The sequence below is a fragment of the Diabrotica undecimpunctata genome, chromosome 6 (genome assembly GCF_040954645.1).
Source record: "Diabrotica undecimpunctata isolate CICGRU chromosome 6, icDiaUnde3, whole genome shotgun sequence".
Classification (NCBI taxonomy): Eukaryota; Metazoa; Arthropoda; class Insecta; order Coleoptera; family Chrysomelidae; genus Diabrotica; species Diabrotica undecimpunctata.
The window spans coordinates 143,476,969-143,503,380 of record NC_092808.1 but is presented as its reverse complement, the minus strand read 5'-3'; the positions used below and the strand labels follow the sequence as shown (position 1 = coordinate 143,503,380).

The following is a 26,412-nucleotide window of genomic DNA, read 5'->3' as shown; positions in this document are numbered from 1 at the left end:
TTACCCCTTGGCGTAGTTCCAGAAGTTAGTAGATGACATAATCGCCGAATATGCTTTTCAACAACCCCAAACAAACTTTCTTGCATACCTTTTTACGGAATCCGTTCAAATAAACGTAAAATAAAAAGTTATGTGGTTTCTCAATGTGTTTATTGGTAGTTAGATTTTCTGCTTCTCTTAATAGGTGTTACATACTTCTATCACACTTTGTAAGTAGGAGTTTTGAAAAATTTTGTCGTCAAACTGGTATAAAGATGCAAGTAAAACACTTCTGTCTAGCTCTGAGTAATTTTCACAACAGTTATTGCGGCAGCTGCAATTAATTCCAGGTTTTGGCGCCATATTCTCTTTTCCCACAAGAATAATATGTGCCTCGCCCTTTATTTTTGCCTTCTTAATTACTTCACTCGATTAATAACGCCCTTCTTTAATTTCATTTATTTATTTTTAATATTAGGACAATTTTTACTTTCAGAGCAACTCATTTTGAATAAAGATACACAACAACATAAACCACACATTAAAGAAGCTGAGACTGGACTGGTGAGACCGCCAACCCGCCACCTCTGCTTTGTAGCGCGCACAGTTAGTTGGAAAAGGACACACCTGGAGAAGTGGCCTTTTCGAAGTAAACAGCAAACCATGCACACTTAGATTAATATTAGCACATAGCAGAGTTGTGGCATTTTCACATACAATAGATCTTAAAACATTCTAAATAAAATGGCGGCAATAATTCATGTTCTCATACAGCTTATTTCAAATCGAGTGACGAGCCCTTCCACGAAATAGTTAATGACAATAGAATATGTATATGAAATTATAAATTCATTAATAATGACTCCTTAACGACTCGTTAAGGACATACAAAGAACTGATAAGAATTATTTCCGAGAATTTCTAGTCACTGGATTTCAAACAAGTTTGTAATTTAGTCTCATTATGTTGTCCAATCTCAAGAAGAAAGGTGCTACCACGCGTATTAGAACTATTTTGCAGAATGGAGATGGTTAAGTGTAGTACGAGTAAACAGACCAGATTGACACCAGAATCCAAACGAATAGTTTACAATGTATTTAAATATATGCAAATATTATTTCCTAAAGATAATCGAACCAGTACTAAACAACGTGTGAGTGAATCTACTGGAGTATCTTTATGTACAGTAGAAAGGATCATTTAACAAGCCAGTATGTTAACAAACGCAGAGTCAAATAATACACTAAAATTTCCAGCTACAACACTTGATAAAAGGAAAGCAACCGTGACAGACTTGAGGAAGTATGACAAACACTTCATTAGAGATACCTTTCATCGTTTTCATGAGACTGAACGTTGTCGTGTATCATTGAAACTTTTACAGAAAAGACTTGAAGAGGTGTACGAGTGGACTGGAAGTGTAAGTTCTCTCTACAGAATTGTGAAAGATTTGGGATTTAAATGAAAGGAAACGAAAGATAATCGACGTTTATTAATTGAACGGAATAATATTCGTGCTCTACGCATTAAATATTTGGACAAAAGTAAATATTACAGAAGCGAAGGTAAATCAATTGTATATGTTGATGAAACCTATGTACATGCAGGATACACTACGCCAAATAGCTGGACAGATGACAGTGGCAAAGGATTGTTCAAAAATATTTCAAAAGGAAGTAGTTTGGTTATCGTTCATGGTGGTTGGGAGATGGGTTTCATACAGAATGCCCTTTTCTTTTTTGAAGTCAGAAGCTAAGACAGGAGATTATCATGATGATATGAATTCAGAAAATTATAAAAAATGGATGAAAGAACAGTTAATATCCAATTTGCCTGTTGGATCTATTGTTGTTACTGATAATGCATCATATCATAATGTACAAATTAATAAAGTACCCACCAGTAATTCTAAAAAAATGGATATGATATCTTGGTTGACAGAAAATAATTTACCATTTGTAACGTCAATGTTAAAACCACAATTGTATGAAATCATCAAACGACACAAACAAGATCATATTCAATACCAATTTGACAAAGTGCTGCAAGAATGTGGACATGTTTCCTTAAAACTTCCGCAATATCATCCAGACTTGAACCCTATAGAAATAGTTTGGGCGCAAATAAAAAATGAAGTTGCAAAACAAAACGTTTATTTTAAGTTAGAAGACGTAAAAGTATTGGTGGAATAGGAATTTGCTAGAGTAACTGCAGATAAAGTGAAAACTGCTGAAAGAAAGTGTGTGAACATGTTTTCAAGGTTGAAGATAAGTATTTGGAAAGTGAACGTGGCATAGATGTAATTACTGAAGTAAGGATTGATTTAAATGATTCTAGTGACGAGGACAGTGCATCTCATTATGAAAGTGAATAATATAATTTAACATTACGATGTATCTATGTAACCTATGTGAATATAAGTTTTCCAAACCGGTCTGTATGTATGTATTATTTTTTTACTGTATTACAATCATTTCGTATATTCTTCTATTTAACTTTGTGACGTTTAATACTGTAATAATATTAATACTGTAATCTGTAATACGTATCTATGGTTTCACATACAGACAATATATGTATGTGATATATTATAATAATATGTATTAAAATGTAGTACAGTATCGCCAAAAATATAATATGATATCATTGTTTAATAAATTGTGTGTACCTATCTTTAACATATTAATTTAAATCATAAATATTTTTTGGAACGCCACTGCTTTGTTTGGTGAGGCCAGAAATTTCCGCCACTACAGTTGAAACATACTCTAACAAAGGAGATGTGGCCTTTTTAAAATAACCAATTCGATTGGAGTTTATTCTTACTACTACAATGCATATAATATTCGTTTTAAGTTCATTTGCATCCAAACTCCAGTAATTTTTGACGTGACAACGTCTTAAATTAGGTTGTGGCTCGGAATCACTCATGAAAAAGTGTAACGCCCGCTCACGTCTGTTACGATGAGTCACCGAACGAGAGAGAGGCCCGCCGGACCGGCGAATGCCTTGCGTCTCTCTCCCACTCAAACATGATCGGTCCGCTGCGCGCGCAGCATTAGAGAATTAGGCGCGTTGAATCGGTGCGTGCTTGTGTCTCTGTCTTTCTCGAGCGTTCTTGGCGTTGGAAAACCGAGAAAGCGTCATAATACAAGTTTACACGTGTGGTTAAAGTATCGTCAGCTGTGTCTGTAGTGAAAATGTGGAGTGCTTAGATTCGTCATTTACAACAACTACAACAATAAAGGTAAATAATTGTACACTAATATTTCATTATCGTAAACTATGATTGATTGATTAATTGTTAGATTGACACAAAAGTTGAGAAACTGAGTTTATAGGTTATGTCATACTATTGTTCTGAAGCTATTTTCTTGTGGCATTTTAAATTAATTACTATTTAACTGGGAATAAGCCACAATTAAAGGTTAAAATACGTTTATTGACGTTTCAATTTCCACTTCGGAAATCGTTCTCAAAATACAAACATTAGTAAATTAAACAAATTTTGTTTTTGTTACTTAGTGAAAAATTCTTCTATTAATTTAATTTTATCTGACTTGTGTCGCGAATTCCTCGGCAGAATGTAGTAGGATCTGGTTACCCATATTGAAAGAGGAAGTTATTAAAAAGAAAATACCAGTATTGGTAAGTCAGTAACATATAGAGAATACATCATTTATATTTTTTAAATAACAAACATATAAAATCGGAATTTGGTATTTATTGAAGGTAAAATAAATGCAAGATCAAATACTTACCATGTCGGGATAGTATTATGAGGTTTTTTTCCTGGTTTTTCCCTCATAATTTACTATGGAATCACTAACAGGAGAATTTTACTGTCATCATGGCATGTATTTGTCTTTTTAAAGACGAATTACATGTTATGATCTTTTCTGACGGATATTCTCAAGTTAAAGTTGATTTCATGTAATCGAATGAACTATCTTATAAGTAAAGTCGTCCCAGGAACGCAACTCAACAATATTGGCAATATCATTTTAAAGTCGTCTACTTTAAAATGTATAATGTATGTCTGAATTGTCAATATAGATGAGTCAGATAAAATTAAATTAATAGAAGAATTTTTCACTAAGTAACAAAAACAAAATTTGTTTAATTTACTAATGTTTGTATTTTGAGAACGATTTCCGAAGTGGAAATTGAAACGTCAATAAACGTATTTTAACCTTTAATTGTGGCTTATTCCCAGTTAAATAGTAATTAATTTATGTCATACTATTGACAAATGTTGATAGTGTTAAGTAAATTATTAGTTTAAATCACTCTGCAATCAATCGTAATTCAGTCGATTGAGAAGAAACAGCGCGTTTCAACTGCAAACAACTATTGTGCAATTTAATAATATTCATATCAATAAATATTCTACCGAGAAAAAGACGTTCTCACGTAAAATCTTCGCCCGTAAAACCGGCTTTACAGGCAACCGATTTTTTTTTCTTGAATTTAAATGTTACTTTAATTTATTAACGTACATGTTACATAACTTTCTAAAACTTGTGTGTAAAATATTTTCTCTAGAATCTGTCTCCGTTAATTTTTTTAAATGTTTTTTATATCTCCTGAAAAATTTTGTTTTTGCTTTGGCAGAGAAAATTATCCCTTTGACTTGAAGGTCAAAAGTTTTGTGAAAATACAGAATATTTTTCGTATAGTTCAAGTGGAATATTTCTGATAGTCGTAATATACAAAATATTATTATTTATTTATGGATATTGAAAGAGGTGGCAGTAACAAAAAGCGTTCAGTGAACTAAACGCATAATGAAGTGGCGTCCTATATTTCAGGCTTATACGGAAAGATTAGACTTTAGACACAATGCCATGGAAGACATTAAGTGAATTAAAATAACCCCTATTTTCCAAAAATAGAAATACTGTAATTACTGATTGAAACTGTGAAAGTTTATTGAAACTGTGAAAGTTTGTGTCCATCGGATTGTTTGGTATATTTTAACTTTGATCAAATAAAAGGCATTTATCGAGCACAGTTTAATTTAATCTTGCCCAAGTACTTTCGATCCCTAGATCATCTTCAGGGGCATTTCGTCAATTGCGGCCTATCTGACAAGAATAAAATGTCATAAATATATAATTGTACAACACACTACACTACACAAGGACAAACAAACACTTTAAAATCGTTGAAGAATAGCTACATTGCGTACAGAAGCCGGAGACACAATGTCGGAGACGGAATTCTGTCATCTTAGATGTATTGCTTGTCAAATTTAACGTGATACTTGGCCGATTTGAAATTAGGCTCCACCCACGATGCGCATTCGACCACAACACAATTCGTCCTTATTATTTCTTGGCCCTTCGAAGTGCAGGGTACTTGTATAGTCTGCGACAAAGTTCTTTTTATTTTACTTATGTTTAAAGTTACTGTGTGTTGAAGAAATATCGTATTACAATATATTTGACTTTTTAAATAATTATTGTTAAGTATTTTAAATTATAAACATGGATTTTCATTCAAAATTAGAAGGCAAAGTCTTGTCTGGACAAACGAGAGAGGTAATAGCAAATGTAACTATTTTTATGCAGAGAGAAGCGATGCAAAATCCGCATGTTAAAGATTTTAAAAAAGTTCAAGAGCGTGCTTCTTTAGCAACGGGAGTAAGTATAGCCACTATAAAACGGATCTCTCGCGAAATGAAAAATATAGAAGAAGGTGCTTCTACATCATTTTCGACGCCTAACAAAAGAATGAGATCTGCCCCAAAATCCAACTTGGGCGATTTTGACAAAGGTTTACTTCGGCGTATAATAATAAATTATTATGTTACGGAAAAACGAGTTCCTACATTGCGACATATAACAAAAAAAAAATAGTGAAGACAATATTTATACAGGGTCGCATGGAACTTTGAGAAAAGTGAGAGATATGGGATTTCGATGGAAGAAAGCGAAGAATAACAGGAAAATCCTAATGGAAAACCCAATATACAAGTGCTCCGGAGGAAGTTTCTCAGAAATATTAAACAATATAGGGAAAAAAATCGGCCCATAATTTACATGGATGAAACTTATATTCATTCCTCTCATACCCATGACAGATACTGGGGAGACAATACCACCGAAGGTTTGCACAAGCCAGTGTCCAAAGGACAAAGGCTGATTATTGTTCACGCCGGCGGCCAAATGGGGTTCATAAAAAAATGCATGTTTGACATTTAAATCTGGTACGAAGTCTGGAGATTATCATAGCGAAATAAACTATAATAATCATAAAAAAAGGATTCATGAAAAACTTATTCCTAATATACCAGCCCCTAGTGTATTGGTTATAGACAATGCATCATACCACAATGTCCAAGTGCAAAAATGTCCCACTATGCGGTGTAGAAAAGACGAAATGAAGGAATGGTTAAGACAAAAGAACATTTCGTTTTCAGACGAAATGATAAAAGCAAAATTATATAATCTAATAAAAATTCACAAACCCAGAAATAAAACTTAAAATAAGACTCTAATATAAAATATTACGACAACTCTAGTATAAAAATTAAGTAATAAATGTTTTGTCGGTATGTTCCAGGTATAAGATTAACTACTGTTCTTTTATTCTTATACAGTTTACTGTAACGTAAATGTAAAGCTTTCATCTCTGGCAATAGTCCACTTATAAAATTACAGAACGAGACATTTATAGAAGTGTTCGAAAAAACTGCCGCTTCAATATAACTGAATGGTCAATATTAATGAGTCAAATAAAATATAATTATTAGAAGAATTTTATTACCAAGTAACAAAAACAAAATATTTTGTATTTTGAGAAAAATTTCCGAAGGAAAAATTGAAACGTCAAAATAACATACAATATAGACATATCATAGAAGTTTCATTAATAAATAAGGTCACTCTCTGTAAACTTGTAGTATGGAGTGTACCAAAGAGGCGAAGAGACCGAGCGCATTATGTATCTCTTTTCCTCCTAATGCGTTCTTACTTAATTTTCTACGCAAGTGGACAAATTTGTCAAGTATCACCTTAAATTTGACAAGCTGTAACACAATCTATTACATTAGACATGTTTAATTTGATGTTTCAAATATAAAGCTTCATAATAAACTAGAGGCTTAACAATCTTTTGTGGATTTGAACTTTACTTACCTCCGTAAGTTGAGTTACTAATTCTACAGTTATAATGGAATAAAATTCTAAACGCCTTGTTTTTTTATGTACAATTTTAATAAAATCTACTGGGTCCAGCTCCTCGTTTTTTTCTGGCCATACTTTACAGACTGTCTAAAAATTACAAGAACATATATAACAATATAAATTCATATAACATAATGCAAAATACGTTTTAACTACTTTTAACATTGTATATAATCATCTGGTATAATGATTTAAAACGAAATAATGATTTAACAGTGATAGAAGAAATTATTGTTTACCTCATCTTTGAGGTCGATAGTATTTAGTGATATAATCACATTACACGATCTTTCTAATACCATTCGCCAAAAGTCTCCAATTGTATTAGGCATAGGTTGTTGTGTCACTATGTATCTTCCAGGATTTCTGAAGTCGTCCACCAAAATGGCGTTGATGTACGAAGAAGTCTCGTCATCCTGAGGATATCGAGTGACAAATACTCTGTAATGTTCTATAAACCAAAAAAGATTAATTTAAGGTAAAATACGTGTTAAACACTACATATAAGCAAAAAATTCTCATTATGTATATTTGCGAGAAATTCCTACCTGGAACAATATCTTTAAACCTATTTTTCTCATCATAAATCATTGCTACTTCTTCATTATCTAAAATAGTCTCCATGGCTGAATCCTGCCATTGAGTTTCTTCAATATATTTCATTTGAGTTCTAATGCCGTTATTGCTAATAGTATTTTCTACGATAGTGCGCATGTCATCGTTACACATAATTGAAGTACGCATGCCGAAAAGGCATTCTAGTACTACCAAATGTGCCAGTTTGTATTGCTCAAGATTATCCACAAGGTTCGATCTTTGGTCACGAATAACCTCTAGGTAAGCCAAAAAATCTACAGAATTTTCTGCAGCACCCATACGAAGAATAATGTCACTTAGAATTATTGTTCCTGTTCTGCCAACACCTGCACTAAAAACATAAAGGAACCATTACACTAAGGAACAAACAAAATGTTTTTTATAATTATCTGTACTGATTTGGTGTAGTATTTCGTAGTCACTAAATTCAAATCTTAAATCTAATTTTTTATATTTGATGTTTTATTTATACAGGGTGATATTCATTCAGATTGTCAACTCTCTAAGTTGTAGATTCTATACCTCAAAATATGATGACTCTGCATAAAATGCCTTATACAAATATTACTATCTATCATTTCATAAACATTTCAAAAATTAACTAAGTAAATTTTATAAGCTATACAACGAGGTAGCCGGATTCTAAAGTTCATAGGACATTTTATTTTTTTAATTTGTGTTAAAATGCCAACATTTCGAATAAAAAAATGAACTTCCTATATGTAGGTTGATGAGTTTAAGTTATTTTAAATGTTTATAAGCTTAAAATTAAAAGACTTTTTTAACCTTTCAGCGCGCGGGCCTACATAAATTTTATGACAATTTAACAAAATAGTGTACGCCACTGTTATTCTAAATTTAGTTGCTGCCTAACACCTTTCTATTCTTGGAATGTTCCGTTAGGTACGATGTGGCAGTTAAATTTGGTTGGTTGGATACTACATTTAGTTGTTGTGATATATTTGAATCAAGAGGAATGGTTATTTGCATTCTGTATCAGATTTTAAGTTAAGAAATTGAATAATAATAATAATGATAATAATAATATTGTTAAAGATCCTCAAGTCTAAATGACCAATGCCGATATGGATGTCAAGCCCAAGAAACCATCCAACATCTTACCGGTGGCTGCCAGGCATTTGTCGGTACTGATTATAAAGAACGCCATGACTCAGTAGAAAATATTATCCACCAAAAACTAGCTGACAAACTGGGACTTCTCCAAACCGACCATCTTCCTTATTATCAATACGTCCCTGACAGAATGCTTGAAAATGAGAACTACAAGCTATACTGGGATCGCACTATGCTTACAGCCCAACCAGTGGCGCATACTAGACCGGATCTCATACTAGTTAATAAAATTACTAGGCAAACAACACTTATTGATGTGGCGATACCCAGCACCAATAATGTACGTGTTGAATACAACGAAAAGATCGCCAAGTACAGAGATCTAGAAATACAAATCAGGAGACAATGGAGAATGGAAAGTACCCAGACGATACATATTATTCTTTCTACCACTGGAGTCATCCCGAAGAGCCTCCTAGAGAACATAAAACAGCTGGGTCTAAATGAACATCACTATAAGGCCATGCAGATAGCTGTACTCCTCGCGACGTCCGGATGTGTACGAAAATTTTTGAAAGATACTCCAACATTCCAAGCCACCTAGGGCTGGATAACACGGAAAGAATCCCACCAGAGCTCAATCCTTTTGATACCGTACGTATCTGGGATGAGTGAATTTTCCCCTTAGAGGGAGTGTGAGCCGTATGGCTAAATCTGAGTTTATAATGATAATAATATTAATATTGAATTTTGATTTTTTTTTTTTCAGATAAACCACGAAAATGTCTAAACGTCCTTCGTCAACAAAGGAGATTGCTTATTTAGCTAAACATTTATGGGATGAAAATGAAAACGAATCAGATCACGCTGTGTCTAGTAATAGTGATTTGTCTGAAGAGTACAGCTTCGAGTAAAGTAACCTATTATTTTCTTTTTTGAATTTAAATCCTAAATCTCTCAACACTTTCCAAGAGCTAGTCCTCTTAATTTCAGAAACTTGTTTTTCTCTTGTTTTGGCCAGTAATGTATCTAAACTGAAATGTTGATTGTTTTCACGCATTCTATACAAAATATTGCGAATTTTAAATTTTTCCCCATCAGGCAAGTCAATGCTCCTAAAATGTTTACGAGTTGTTTTCTTGTCTTAGTGATAATCAGTCGCAGTAAGATTTTCTTGAGATTCTCTGAAAGTCTTCATTACAGTTTTTAGCTTAATTTCATTTATCCCGAGTGCGTTACAAACGTGTTGATTTATACATAATAATGACTTTAAAGGTCCAACATTGTCTTCTTCCATGGTAAAATATTTATGCACATTTGTGCATAAATACTTAAACTTACGTCTAAGCATGATGGTCACTTGAAACTACACGTTTAAATTACAATATACTGAGTTTAGATCAATAGGACAAAAAATGTCTTACTGTTGTGCTTGAGAGGTAAAATATAATATAACCGCTTACAAAGATCCTAAGCATATTAAACAAATTATCCTAATGATCATTAGGAATGCCGATTGTTATTTAATTATTACACATTATGCACAATTATTTAATTTTTAGTACAAGTATTTGAAAATAAAAAGTTAAATATATTTACCAATACCCTAACTTTAACCCGTAAACGCAGACGTCTCAAAAACGGTACAATCTAACAGACATATGGTCAATCTAACCACCACTATTTAAATTGACAAAATGTTCTAGTTTACTCCGAAGTATTTTTTAACAAAAATTAAAAGTGATAGTTTAGTACTTTGTATATCTACTTTAAATATAAATTATCTTTAGCACGGTAGTATTTGTTTTAGAAAAAAATTATTAAACAAGTAGGTGAAAAAAATTTACGTTGAAAACATTATGCAAGAATACTATTTACTAAAAAAATGATACAAAATATTCAAAACTATAAACAACGGGTTAATGACATATATTTATTTTATACCCAAAATTTAGCAAAGTGTTAAACATTATGGAGAACACCAGTGCAGTTTACCGTGTCTTTTACTACAACGAAAAGTTTTCTGCGAATTATTTATTCGTTTAGAGGTGTCTAGTTACAGTTAATCGTTTAGAGGTGTAAGTCTGTTGAATGTACTGTAGTATACAGACCGATAACATTATCATAGAAAACATACCTGCAATGTACTATCATTGGTGATTGAGGGTTATAGGGTATTTTTAAAATTTTTTGTAAGAACGGCACTAAACTTTGAGAGTACAATGGAACTCCATGATCAGGCCATGTTGTAAAATGCAGTTGTGTGATCTAAAACATAGAAGATGAAGTAAGTAGTATAATATATAGTAGTATTGTATATATAGTAGTATTGTATATTATACAAGAATATTAAATAATATCGGTATTTTGTATATATATATTATGCCAGAATTAAGCTTTTTAACAAGTCGTATCAATGTTACTAGCTACACAAGCTGAAGGTTTGATTGTCGGCACAGACACCTGAAATTTCTAATTTAATTGAGTCGCCACCGTGCTATCGACCACGTAAAGTCAATCTTGGCTACATCAGTCGACGTGAAAACTTTTCACCTAGACTACCTGACTTACCAAAAAAGTCCAAAACAAAATTATATATATATATATATATATATATATATATATATATATATATAATATATATAATTATATATATATATATAATATATATAATTATATATATATAATATATATATATATATATATATATATATATATATATAAATATATATATATATGAAAATTACTGAGTTCTCGGGAAGAACCGCGTTGAGTTTTAAATTCTCAACGCGGTTCTTCCCGAGAACTCAGTAATTTTCATTCATCTGACCGCGGAAACTTATCCGAACATATATATATATATATATATATATATATATATATATATATATATATATATATATATATATATATATATATATTAAAGTAGTAATCGAAATAAAATACTTTTCTCAAAGATAGCTACCTAGAAACTTGTACTTGCCTTGAAAAAATAGGGATACGTCCCGTAGCCTTCTAAAATTACATAAAACCAAGACAAAAACAAAAAAGTTTCCAGAAATTAAAAGAAATAGGCTGCGTGATAAATTAATTCGAATATATCAATGAAATTCAAAGAAAAGCTTAAAAAAAATGGTCCATATTTTTATCCGTTTTTGTGACTATTTATATTTATTTATATAGTGTCGATCAACAGGATAATAGGAGAATCTGTTTAGTTTACTAGTATTGTTGTTGAAAGTAAACTAATTATGTAAAAACTTCGTCTGCAGGTGGATGTTTTTCAAAGTTTTCTCGTTCTAAAACCTGTTTAAAATAACTTATTTCTTCAATACTCTTGTAGTTTAAATCATAATGTTTTTCTATTAATTTTCAAACATCAACTTTTCTTGTTTTTCTTGTAAAGTAAATCTTTGCCTTTTAAAGCACGTAGTCTAATAGATTTAATTATTAAGAGTAGATTTCAACATCTTATCTCCTGATGTATTGCTACAAAGTATGTAATAATGTGACTCGATCTTTACTTGCTTTATATCCACTTGTAGTTTTTTTATCCTTTCCGTGGTTAGGCATCTTTTTCCAATAGAGTCCCGTTTCATCAGCGTTAAATACTTGATCGGCTCAGTAGTTCCCATCTTCAATAATTTTTGGTACCTCTGTAGCATTTCTAAATTGCTTGGTATATATTGAAATCCCCTCGTACATGTTAAAACACCAAAGTATTTTAATTCCTCTTTGCGTCGCCGAGTTGATATAAACCATTTTACAGTTTGTTTATATTTCACAGACGCATATTCTTTGGTATCTTCTTAGCGTTTCAAATAAACATCCATTTAGATCGCTAAGAAGGTTTTACCGGAAAGATAATGGCGACACTCTCGCTGAGGCCGTTGTGAGGGGCAGCTGCTTCAGCGTTTGTCCCAATTTTACGTCAAAATTGTATTGTTTTCTTGTTTTTCGTCCCTTTTCATGAAAAATATGTAGTGTATTGTGGCAGCTAATGGTTCCTTTAAAGTAAAAGTGAGGTTTGAATATTTGGTCAAGGAGAACAGACGTTGTTTAGTTTGGTGGGAGGGAACCTGCAAATTTGTGAAGAAAAGTGATTTTTACTCAATGTGATGTGTCCGTTCTGAACGAGTAATCACTGTTTTTTGTTTGTAAGCCGTCTCTCTTATAAGATAATTGTAGAACGGCGTTTTTCCTGTTTTTTTTTAAAAGCCGAGTGTAAATTTTGTATCCAGTGCTGCCAATTCTAACCTCAAATTTGTATTTGTCCTAATTAAGAAGCCGTTTCAAAATACTTTACATAGTATGGAGATAAATTTGTTCGAGTGGCAGGGAGTTTAAGTTCTAGTTCCCAACCTCAGAAATTTAAAGTAAAAGTGTATTTTAGTGAAATCCAGGTAACTTTTTTGTTTGAACTTTTAAAGTAAAGATTATAATGCAACTTCAACTTGAAATCGGAAAAATTTTAAACAACTTATTATAAAACGAAGCACATCTAAGAGAAAAATTATTTTAAAGCAATAACAGGTTATACCTGATGTAACTCGGAATGATGTAATGGGGACATCATGTAACACGGGAATCCTTGAATTGCAAAGGCTCACTTTACTGACATCTGGATGTGAATAGTTAATATTTAATTATAATCGTTAATAATAGAAGTTTTTGAATGAAATAAAAACCACACAACTTTAAAATCACATAAAAATATTCGCATAAAACGAGACCCTACTATTTTAAATGCAAGTTTAGCAAAAATCCTATTGATATGTTATAACAGTATAATTTTTTTGAATTTATATGAAATAAATAAAACTTTCATTACCTTTCTCTGTTCGTTGTTATATGAGAGTGTAAACATCCGTTCTTCAAAGTTTGCATGAACGGAAGAGGAGACGTAGTGAACTTTAAAATCTCCGTAATGTTTGTCTTCATTTATTTCTGGCCAATATTTTTCCACTTTTTTCTAAAACAGTAAGAAAAACTAATATACATACTATATACATTGATGTTGTGTAAAATCTGAACAAAATTATGTGATACAAATAAAAAACAGAATATACTACAAGGTTATAATTCAAGATTTAAGGTATCTAGTCCAAAAAAGTATAATAAAGTACATTCGTTCAGCAAATTCCCATCTGTAAACAAACGCACGTGTTGATATATATTGTTTGAGGATTCCATGTTAAAATTGCAACTGCTGGCTATCGCTAAGGAACATAAGGAACAATATAATAAATATATTGTTGATGAGATGGCAAAAAGCCAAAACAAAGTAGTGTTAAGGCTGACCCCATACCATTGTGAGATTAATCCGATTGAGCTCATCTGGGAAGAAGTAAAAAATTATGTAGCAGCCAAAAACACTACTTTTAGTCCAACTATGTGGCAGAAATGTGTGTAACATGTTCAACAAAAAGTCGAGTCCAAAATGTGGAAGTTGGACAATAAAATAGAGAACCATATCGAACCCATAATAATAAATCCAGACGAAGACAGCAGCACATGTAGCTCCTTAGACTGTGAGTATTTTAAATGGTATGTTTTTGTAAACTTATGCCAATGCTACTTTATTCAAAACGTTCACTTTCTTATGTATCCCTCAGTTAATGAATATTTTATTTTTGCACAATTTTCTTCAACGGAACATTGATTTTTTCTTCCAATCATTAAATTTCAAGAAATTCTTACACTAATAGTTTCAAAAGTATTTTTAAAAATCATATGATACACCTCAGTACGAACGTGTTTGTCTTTCACGTGGGTTTGTTGACAATTGGGAATATGTAAAATGAATGCTATAATGTTTTGCTATACGTTTGATAACAGTTCTACCAGTTTGACCAATGTAGGTTTTTGGGCAGTCGCCACATTTAAGTTTGTATACACCACTGTGTAAGTGCTTTTTCTATTGACTCTTGTTTACTTGTACTATATATACATATATATATATATATATATATATATATATATATATATATATATATATATTATAAAAAACTTGTTCATTGTTATAAATACTGTTTCAGGTCATGTGACTGTAATACTGTGACCCGAACGACATACGTGTAGAGTAAATTTAAACAGACCAGCAGGATTAAATAAAATGATAAAATCACTAATTTTTAAACTCTAATAACAGTAAAGTATAATTGTAGATATGTAATAAGTGACACTTACCTTGCCATTTTCGTATATATTCGCCAACATTATTATATCCCTTACGTTTTTCTGCCATATCATCATCCAAAAATCTGTTAGGGTATTAGCTTTCGGTCCTTGGGTAGCTATGTATGCTCTTCGTTGTCGGTAGCCCTAAAATGAAGGCAATCAACGTCAGCGTAAATAAAAAATATTTAAATCTTCGTCTATAATGGGCCCTCACATAAAAATTTCAGTGTATTGCAAGTATACTTAGATATCATGTACCATTTTTGTATTTATATTTAAGAAATTATATTTTAACTTCAATTTGAAACCACGCTCCAGATACCTGGAAGATCATCGTCGTTGTAATATTCGTATTCATAAACCCCAAAATCCCCTGAGTAATGACTTTTGACCAATGTCGAATGAAAATAACATAAAATTTCAGAAGAAGAGGTTTACCTTGGGCACCAAGTTGCTCAAGGATCATCGCCGTTATAGTATTTGTGTTCTACGATCTCGAAAACCCAAAGTAATAACTTTCAACTAATTTCGGATGAAAGTAACATATAACTCTAGAAGACGAGGTCCATCCTGGGCACCAGGTAGCTCTAGGATCATCGTCGATATCATATTCGTGTTCAGCGACCTCGGAAAGCTCAAAGTAACAAAATTAAACTCATTTCTGTCGATATTTTCTTAGTTTAAAAATTTTTATTTTTGCACAAAATGCAATTTTTATTTTATTACCATGAGTTTTATTCAAAAACTTTCCTGACACTTTCCCGAATCGAATGCAAAAGGTTTCGCAGCGATTCATCTTGCTACGGAAAATTGGTAGGTTTAGTGCCTATAATTACCTCGTTAACGTTTGAAACAACTCTTTTGGGAAACTCTTTCATCTGAGAGATAATTTTGGCTTTCGAAATTCATGTTTTGCACCTTGTAGGTTTATAGTGCCCTTGTTGCTATTGTGGTGATATTTGAGAGTAAGGTGAGCATTTAACCTAAGTTAAATGCTGTTTAAGGTTATCCAGAAATACTTTTATAAATTCTATTGTAATTTTTTTTCTATTAATGAATTACAAAAGCATCGTTTCATTAGGATTCATTAAAAATTCTTTGGGACAGCAGTTTTACGGCATCTTGCTGGCAATCGGCAATATTACTGTCGTACCGTATTGATTCAAAAAACCTAAAGTTTTAATTCACGTATTTCAAATTCCATTCTATATAAGAATTTGAAATTGCGTTGTAAAAAAAACCTTAAAAAAACACTTGAGTTCCAAACGAAAAAATGTATTTTGAGTGTTTATTTGTGCAAGTCTTAATTACTATGAACAAAAACAATTGAGTCTTTTTAAATCGTTTTCTCTGTAAGAATTTCATTCTACAGATAAGCCCAATAAGTGTCTGTTTACAAATTACCAAATGCTTTGAAATATTCCTTTGATCTCAACCAATATTCGCCTTACCGGCGAAAAATCATCTATGCGTGAGAATTAAGATCATTCCCGAATTAGATCTAAAGGGGTCCAGTCAGCTGTCCGCTGGTCATTAAACGCTTTTCGCCGTAGGAGCGATTCTTTTGTTTGAGTGTTTGGAAATATATTTATCTTTGGAGATCAATTGTATCGTTGGACCGTATTGTTAGTGACAGTATCCAGTTAATAGAAGAATACGAGGTAAACCAAAAGTAAAGATTAATTATTTTGTGCAGAATTGGTTATCTTTAATTGCAGTGAGTATAGAAGCCCACAAGTCATTGTAAGTTTTTACCTTTTTTATGTATCCTGCAACAACAGACAGTAACTATGCTGAATATTTTATTGGTGGTGATCTATGCAGGGAAAAACACCTGTTGTCATTTATGTTTTTCAACATTTTATGTACCCACTTGGTGTCAGTGTAGTGTTAGTGTTTTTTTAATGGGGAATATCGCCGTAATTTTTTGCATGTTTTGATCACTACTGTTTCTTTTTTGTATACGACACTAAATTTTGTATGTAGATTTTAAGACCCTAAAAACTACATATGCTATTACTATGACCAGGTTAAATTCAAATTTTTTAAAATTTTTAAGGAATATTTAATATTAAGATCATTTTTTAATGTTTTCACCAAGTCATCGAGACAAAAGTATATTAAATCTTTTCTAAAGATGTAAGAAGGTATTAATTTATAATGGATATTTCTGTTTGTTAGATACAAGTTAATATGTCTAGCTAAATCTAATTTTAAAACTCTCAATGCTTTTTATATTGTTTTGTTTGTGGTCAGATTCGAATGTAGTTATAAGGATCGAATCGTGTTGTAATGCCCCTTTGTCCGCTTCTTCTCGATCAACGATGGTAAATACAATAAAACGTTGAAATTGTGGAGTAAAAATGGTTTTATTGACAGCTACTAATAATTACACTATAGATGTTGGTTAGGTAACTTTCTATAATAGACTGCCCTCAAATGAGCTCAAATCCCCAATTTATAATCTCACAAATAATGTATACCTCAGCACAGAATTGCTATTGCAATTTGAGTTGCTAACAACTTTAAACTATGAGCTTACAATACAATTTAATCTAGGCGGTAATTGCAACACTTAAGAAGTTCAATTCAAGAATATATTATTCGGCAATTTATTACGTTGTAGGTAAATGAACTAATTATTAAAATATTACACGATATATTTTCACAATGTTTCAATTATACACGGTAAAACTATAAAATATTAAGAAGTTAAGAATAATGTGAGATTACAAATTAAGGGATTAATTTGATATTGAACAGTTTGTGAGTCTGTTTCCCCGCCGTACAACTCGGTACTAATTTTATAAATAGGATCCGATGATGATATGAGTTTTTTAAGAGATTTTCAATCGCTATCGACTGCAGTATAGCTTATAATACTTCTCCTTAAGTACAATTTACTGCTTTCATAGTATTTGCCTGATTTGCGCGAGGTAAATAGATATATTCCTATTAGTTAGCATGTATTTGGTGATGTACCGTATCATAGTTTTTAAAAATATGGTATTTAATCACAAGTTAAATAGTACATGTAATTTTTATAGTTACAGATAATATCCACTTACCTATATTAAATGGAGGATAAAATTGTATTTAAAAATATAATTACTTACATCTATGTAGTTTGCATTTATGTAGTCAGATTGGTTATCTCCTGCAGATCGTTTAAGTTTTACTCTTGTATGGTCATCTAAAGAAAAAAAATTACAAATATAAATATTATTTTGAGTTAATAATTTAAAATTATTTGTATGATTTTAAATTTTAATATATCCCTTTCCTTTCGGAAATCAGTAGCTTTTACAAAGTCATCATCATCATCATCCAGCCCCATTTTCACATCCATTGTTGGATATAGGCCTCCTCCAAACGTCTCCAGTTCTCTCTATCTCTAGCTGCTGCAATCCAGTTTGTTTCTATTCTCTCTAGGTCGTCGGTCCATCGGGTGGGTAATCTGCCTCGACTTCGCTTGTCAGCTCTTGGTCTCCACTGCAATAATCTCTTCGTCCATCTTCCGTCTTCCATTCTAGCAACATGTCCAGCCCACCTCCACTTTTGTTTATTGATTCGCAGTATAATATCGTCTACGCCAGTTCGTCGGCGTATCTCCTCATTTCTCACGCGATCTTTCAAGGTCAGGCCCAGCATTGATCTCTCCATTCGCCTTTGTGTTACCGTCAGTTTTTCGGCAGTAGCTTTGGTTAAAGTTAGGGTCTCTGCTCCGTAGGTCAAGACTGGTAAGATGCATTGGTTAAATGCCTTCCTTTTCAGGTGAATTGGGGTATTTGTTTTAAAAATGTCTCTCATCCTTCCATATGCTGCTCATGCCAACGTGATTCGTCTATTTAGCTCGCAGGTTTGGTTGTCTCTGGTTATTCTAATTTCATGACCCAAGTATGTGTATTTATCGATTAATTCTACCGTGTTGTTATTGATCTGTATCTTTTCGCTGGGAACCATATTGGTCATCATTTTGGTTTTCTCGAAATTTATCTCCAGTCCAGTTTCTTGTAGTATGTCATTCAGTTCTTGGAGCATGTCTTTGATCTCTCCCAGATTATCTGACAGAAGCACGATATCGTCCGCAAAACGTAGATGGCTTAATCTTTCTCCATCGATGGATATTCCTTTCTGTTGCCATGTTAGTCTTTTAAATGCATACTCAAGAACGGTAATGAACAGCTTTGGTGACATGGTATCACCTTGCCTGACTCCCCTTTTTATCTTTATTTTATTAGTTGCAACTTTTACAAAGTATCTTGATAAAAATAAACTATAATTTTCAAATACTTTCTTTATTTGACGTTTAGATGTCCAGAATTTCATTTCATATTTTTTCATAATTGTTTGGGAATTCCTATTATATTTTTCATCAACAACTGGTTTTTTATAACTACTTTGTTCTTGCTATTACTGAAATGCATTAGTACTATAGTAACCGGAAGCGATTAATACGCTTTTGTAGATTTCTAACAAATATAGAAGGCGAAAATGGTCAAAGGAATGAAAATACGTTGTTCAATGTAACTAAATATAGCGATTTGTCTAAGGTGTCTACAAGAAGTGTTCACAGAATTTTAAAACAACGTGAAGATAAGTCGGATACGTCGTTTAAAAAATTGAGACCAGAGAAAAAAAAACGGATACAGCTTGAAAAGGATATTAAGTATGCTATTCGGGAAAAATTTCATACTGTCTTTCTCCCAAATGAAATTTCAACCTTAAATATCGTCTTAGCCGAAATAGATTTTAAGGACTTGATACTTAAAATATTAAGACGTGTATTATTGCGAACATTATGGTAAATCAATATTAAATATATGAAAAAAAGTATGTAGTATTCTTATAGAAAGAGAAGATATTATTATAAAAAATATTATAAAAATATTCAAGACTTAAAGGAAGAAATATCTACTATTTAGACGAAAGTTGGCTAAATTAAGGCCATACTGTCTCAAAGGTGTGACAAGATTTTAAAGTTAGAAACCGTCAACAAGCCTTTATTGAAAAATTATCATCGGGTCTAAAAACACCAGAGAACAAAAGACAGAGATTCATTTAACACGTATGGGCAGTGACTCCATGAAGAAATGAACGTTCAAAATTTTAAAGTTTGGTTCTCAATGATTTTATTAAACCTTGAACCAAATTCTTAGTTATGAACAATGCATGTTACCATAGTCGACATTTAGAACCGTCACCTACAACTGCCTGGCGGAAAGCTGACATTATGAACTTGCTCTATCAAAGAAATATATCACCCGATTACAAAAGATTGAAAGTAGAGTTAATAAATGAAGACACAAGTTCATGAAGGGTCTATGTGACATTCGCAAGTTATTGAGAAAAACGAAGTTAATTTTTTTATACTAGATGTTTTTACTATAAGATATAAATAGACTAAATTTATAGGATAGGTAGTCCTAAAACTAATGTATTTATTAATAATATTAAAAAAAAAACATTTACTATTAGAAAAAATTTTAGAACTTGAACGTACTTAAATCTTTGATCCACTGAGTGAATAGCAGAAGTACCAAATTGATTAAATGCTTAAAGGATATATATGTAACCAATAATAAAAATAATACAAGATATTATTCTTGTTACAATAACTATTTCTTGGTACAATTTTTACAAAGATAGTAAATCAAATTAAAAAAAACATATTTTCCATTCCCTCAATACCTTGCACGTTGATGAACGTTGAGCCGTTTAGACGTTACAAGCTTAGTGTTCTTTAGGCAAAGTTTTTGCGTTTGATTTTTATCTTAACATATTCGTTACCACCTACCCTTTCCATCGATACCTTGCACGTTGTTGTTCGATGTGTCGTTTAGACGTTACAAGCTTGTGTCCCTTTAAAAATGCCGCCATCTTTGTTTTTTGTGTTAACTTATTCGTTACTCCTCCCCTTTCCAACGATATCTCACACGTCACGATTAGACGAGCCGTCGCGCCTGCACAACAAAAAGCTCAAAAAATGACCAGAATGGACCTTAGCGATTTCTTATGGAATTCTTATGGAATAACTCGTCAATACTTATATACATATATACAAAAAAAATGCAAGTAGTTTACACTATACGACATGATAAATATATATACATAAAATACACAAGAAGATCAAAACTGAAATGTGCTGTATGTACAATACTTCAAATGAGCATTAAATCTGAGATATTTCTCGTTAATTAATACTAATAGCAATCCATATCTAAATCGTATTCATTCTCTGAATCATCTCCTATATTATTTATCACCGGTTCAATATATTCCTGCAAATTGTCCACCGCAAACATTTTTTCTTCTACTTTCTTGACGTGGTTCACATAATTATGTCACTGCTCTTCTTTTATCAACCGTTCTACCGTTTTTTCTTTAAAATCGACGTTGTTTGAAGCCACATACCTTTTCACTAAACTTTACACCATCTTAATCGTGTTCAGCTCATAATGGTAAGGCAGCAGTCTCAAAATTTTAACCCCATTGTTTCAATGTACTTGTCGTACTCATCTCTAAATGCGGCCGCAGTATCCAGTATTTCACTTTTTAGGTAATTTTTCTCGAAAAAAATGTTTTTTTTTTTCGATTAGCCAATCCTTGATTTGCCTTTTTTTCCACAATTTTTCCGGGAAATCAAATATGCCGGAGTAGTATGGCCCGTTATCCAAAACGATAACGTTTTCTTTTTTATTTCGGAAAGTTTGTTATTAACGTCTATCATTCTTCATATAGATCCCCGTCCATTTCGTCGTGATAATCAGCGGTTCCCTTCTTGGCCAAGAAAGTTAATTTGGCCTATGTCAAAAAACCAGTTTCGCTTTCAGCATGAGGAAGACCAAAACGAGGACCTCTTTTTTGAAGCTTTTAGTCCAGTAGAGAGCGCTTTTACAAAGACATCTTGTGGATTCTTGATCGTTGTGTCCCTCCATTCCTTTTTGACTGAAGCACCGACGTTAATCCAAGACTCAGTGGTATAAACAAGGTTTGCATTATCCTTCTTCCTCAATGTTTTATTTGTCTGAGGTACTTGTGCTGAGATTTCACTCCCTAGTCGTAAGTATGGACCGTGGAAGTGATGACGTAGATTTTATTGACATCTGTCAGTTTCACTTTCCAAACAAACCTTGTTTAGTGTGGATAATTTGTATTTTTCGTTATTTTTTCATTTTTTTTACAGAATCTTTCCGCTTTTTGCAATATCTAAGTATTCTAATAGTTATTACAACAATTTTACAAGGTTGTGTAAATAATAAAGCATGTTGTTTTATAAAAATAGCAATAAAATGCATGTATCAATAAAGTAAGGTTAGAATGTCTTTAATTTAAACTTTTAAACCATATTTCATAGAAATAGAACACTGAATTATGATGGTATTATCGTAAAAACACTATACTTAAAAAAGGCAGCAAAGGAAGCAAAATGTTAACTTTATAGAAATTAAAAAGTCTTGAGATTGGGCATTTCAACTTTTGTTTGGAAAGTAATTGACAGTTGTGACGTCACACTCCCGCTGTCCATTCTCACGTGAATTTGACTATAAAGAAACTGTTTTTCTTCCTTTTTTGAACCGGCTACTGTTGGGCCTCTTGGCGGATGTCATAAATTTTGCGAACACTCACGCCCACATATTCGAAACTTTTTCCACAGTAATAGTCAAGCTGTCACCATTTTTTAAGTTTAGATAATAGTTCAATACAGTTAACACCACATGTTTTACTTGCAAACTAAGAGTCATTCCCTGTTTGAAATTCAAGACAGATAATGGCAACGGTTTCATGATGTAGGTACTTTCATCCGCTTGCAAAAAAGAAATAGAACTGAGCTTTTATAGTTTTTGCCCACAACTTTTTGGTCTAATGACCAGTACCCAAATCGACAAAGAGACATGTTTGCTTTGCATGGACAATAGGAATTAAAACTGATTCGCTTCTCCTAATGACGTTATAATGATCTTTAGTTCCCAAAGAATGTGTTTACAATGGAAACTATTGAAAATTGACAAATGTAGATGAGCTATCAACAATGAGTTTTTGATATATTTTACTTTTTTTTATAGTATTTTTCTTTATGTAACTCTCTTATTTATACATAGAAGATTAAATTATGCTTTAGTTGAAACAATAGTGGCAAGTATTTTATACAACCATTGGCAATTGTATGCGCGTATATTCCAGTGGTATGATTCTTAAATTCGGTCTTGATGCGCCGGTCAGGGCAAACCGGCAACGTGGTCGGCCGTTCTTCCGTAAGAAATACAAAATTGCCTATCTTACCTGCACTGCATTATAACTGTGACTTCTACTAGAATGGATGGATCTCTAGATGATAGGTAATTTTTGTGCATGTCGAAATACTTTGTCAATATTACCTCATAATATGATACATAAGTTAATTGTGTTGACGTGTTTTATGAGATACTTTAACAAGTCCATTATTCTGTGACTATTTGACTGTACGTGAATTATTAATATAAAAGTTGATAAATTATCTATTATTAAAATCTGGCAACAGTGTTTACAGTCGGTAAAACTCAATTATTATTTCTCGGAATTTAGTATCTACAATTTTTGAGACTGAACTAGAGTAGTTTCGTAAAATACTGTTATAATTCCTATAAATAAATGATAAAATATGAAATAAGATAAGACAGTATAAAAGACGAAATTTGCTTATATCCAGAAGTAATAGAAAAGAGAAGATTGTAGTGTGTGACCAATTTATGTATGATTAAATGAGTTTTAAAAATATGAATAGTACTTACATGCTACTAAATTTTTGTAACGATTTTTAATCTTATTTTCTGACGACGATCCTACGCTATGAGGTTTTATTAATCCTTTTGGAAAGAGCTGAAAACAACAAATTAACATTAACGCCAAAATATTGTTTGTATTTTAATGTTTATTGTTTAAAACAATAAAAGTGAAATATCTAAATTCGTATAGTCGCCTCGTATTTCGGTGAGATTGTGTAAAAATATATCTGTAATAAAAGCAGGCAATAAAAATTAAAATAAACGTACTCTATCAGGAGCAGTGTTATTATTTGCAAAATTATCAATGACAGATGTATAATACAAAGTTTTAATATTTTCATCGATTATTACATTTAGATGTGCCTGGTATTGTGTTTGAAAATATGGGCAGTCACCCAGTTGAAGTTTTCCTCGAATTGTTGAGCAGTTCACGTGCACCAAGAGCCATCGAATAGCACTATCATGACAAATTATAATACTGTATATTTGATCGTGAATTGTGATATATACGTATGCTTTATAGATTACCAGAAGGCATTTGACAGAGTAAAACATGACAAATTAATGACTCTAATGCAAGAAATTGGAATTGACAACAAAGATCTTAGAATTATCAGAAACATTTACTACAATCAAACGGCCAAAATCAAAATAGAAGACCAGTTAACTGATAAAATTGCAATAGAACGTGGAGTACGACAGGGCTGTATTTTGTCTCCATTGTTGTTCAATATTTATTCTGAATGGGTATTTAAGGAAGCTTTAGACGGTTGTGCGAAAGGAATACTAATAAACGGTGAATGGTTGAATAACATTAGATATGCAGATGACACTATAGTTTTTGCCGATAATCTGAATGACTTACAGATATTAACAAATCGCATAACAGAAGTCAGCAAAAGATACGGACTAGCTCTTAACATAAAGAAAACCAAATTTATGACAATTAGTAAAAAACCAATACTAAACGCTCAACTTACAATCAACCAACAGAATATCGAAAGAGTCGAGCAATATACATATCTAGGCACCAATTTAAATAGCCAATGGGACCACTCAACAGAAATTAAACAGCGAATAATAAAAGCAAAAGCAGCATTCGTTAGAATGAGAACTATTTTCAACAGTCGAGACATATTAAAAACAAAATGCCGTCTATTGAACTGCTACATATTCACAGTTCTGCTCTACAGAATGGAAGCATGGACACTGACTGTTGCATCTATGAATCGGCTCGAAGCTTTCGAAATGTGGTGTTATAGGCGCATCTTACGTATATCCTGGGTTGACAGAGTTACTAATGTGGAGGTCCTGCGTAGAATGGGGAAAGAATGTGAAATTCTCATCACCGTCAAAACTAAAAAGTTGGAATATCTAGGTCATGTAATGAGAAATCAAGAACGTTACGGCCTTCTCCAGCTGATTCTCCAAGGGAAAGTAAATGGTAAGAGAGGACCGGGAAGAAGATGCATTTCCTGGCTTCAAAATTTGCGAAAGTGGTATAACACGACTACCACTGAACTGTTCCGCGCTGCAATAAGCAAAGTGAAGAGAGCCGTGATGATCGCCAACGTCCGGAACGGATAGGCACTTTAAGAAGAAGAAGATATTTGATCGGCAGACTTATGCATATGCATCCTTCAAGAAAGATATAATTGCCTAATCGACCGAGACCATAAATTAGTTTATTAGGAAAAGTCACGTTTTGATCGTCCAGTGTTTTGCACTTGGTATAATAGTAGGTATAATATTTTATTTTTAAACCAGCGAAAGCAGATTTTAACTATTACATAACTACTTCAGCGTTCAGTTAAATTCAAATAGTAAACTGCAAGTGAGTTTGGTTGTGACTTTGTGAGTGTTCTTTCTAAACGTCTTTTACCATTTTACGAAGATACTTTTAAAATGTGGCGTACGTGGAGTAATAATAATTCAACTGAAGAGCCAGTGAAACCCTCTAATCAATTGGAAGATTTACAAAGCTGTGTAGTAAAACAAGTGACATTTTCAATACCTCTCTGATGATGTCAAACGTATGCTGAAACATGTTTATGAAGAACTGTGTTCTGAATTGTCAAAATCAGAGGCAACTTTAGAAACATAGCAGTAATGGGAATACCGTGCTTTGCTTTTCTCCTTATTATTGTACGTTGAACCCAACAGAGTTAATATGGGCTCAACTTACAGGAAATATTAGGAGAAGAAACGGGGCTGCTAAATTTTTGTCTGCCGTTCTCCAGTTAATTAGAAAAGAAGTCGCAAAGATCACAGTAACCAACTGGAAAAATGTAATCAAGTATGTAATCGAAGTTGAAAATGACTATGTTAAATATTGACCAGCATTAACCAAAATAATTATAAATTTAGAAGATACGGGCGATACTAATGATAACAGTGAGTCTGAGTATATTAGTAAGTACCTACATAATTAATTCGAATTAGATATTAGTTAAAAACCTTTATTTTTGTTGTCCAAAAACCAAGGACCCAGAAAACCCCAGTAGCTACAGACCTATCTCGCTGTTGTGTCACTTTTTCAAACTATAAGAGAGACTCATACTCGCCAGAATAGAAAAAAATGTCGACAAGCACCTTATCCCAAAACAAGGAGGATTCAGACCCGGCAA

General features: G+C 32.3%; 1 protein-coding gene across 1 annotated transcript in view; it reads right to left on the bottom strand.

Annotated features, from left to right (window-relative positions):
* Positions 1-26,412, bottom strand: part of LOC140444025 (uncharacterized) — a 175,904-nt gene that overhangs the window by 7,196 nt on the left and 142,296 nt on the right. The window contains exons 25-32 of the mRNA XM_072535608.1: positions 23,792-23,879; positions 18,137-18,213; positions 15,030-15,164; positions 13,672-13,812; positions 10,978-11,108; positions 7,718-8,097; positions 7,409-7,620; positions 7,122-7,256 (exon numbers count right to left, since the gene is read on the bottom strand). Coding sequence (XP_072391709.1) covers positions 7,122-7,256; positions 7,409-7,620; positions 7,718-8,097; positions 10,978-11,108; positions 13,672-13,812; positions 15,030-15,164; positions 18,137-18,213; positions 23,792-23,879 — 1,299 coding nt within the window. The remainder of the gene's footprint in view (positions 1-7,121; positions 7,257-7,408; positions 7,621-7,717; positions 8,098-10,977; positions 11,109-13,671; positions 13,813-15,029; positions 15,165-18,136; positions 18,214-23,791; positions 23,880-26,412) is intronic.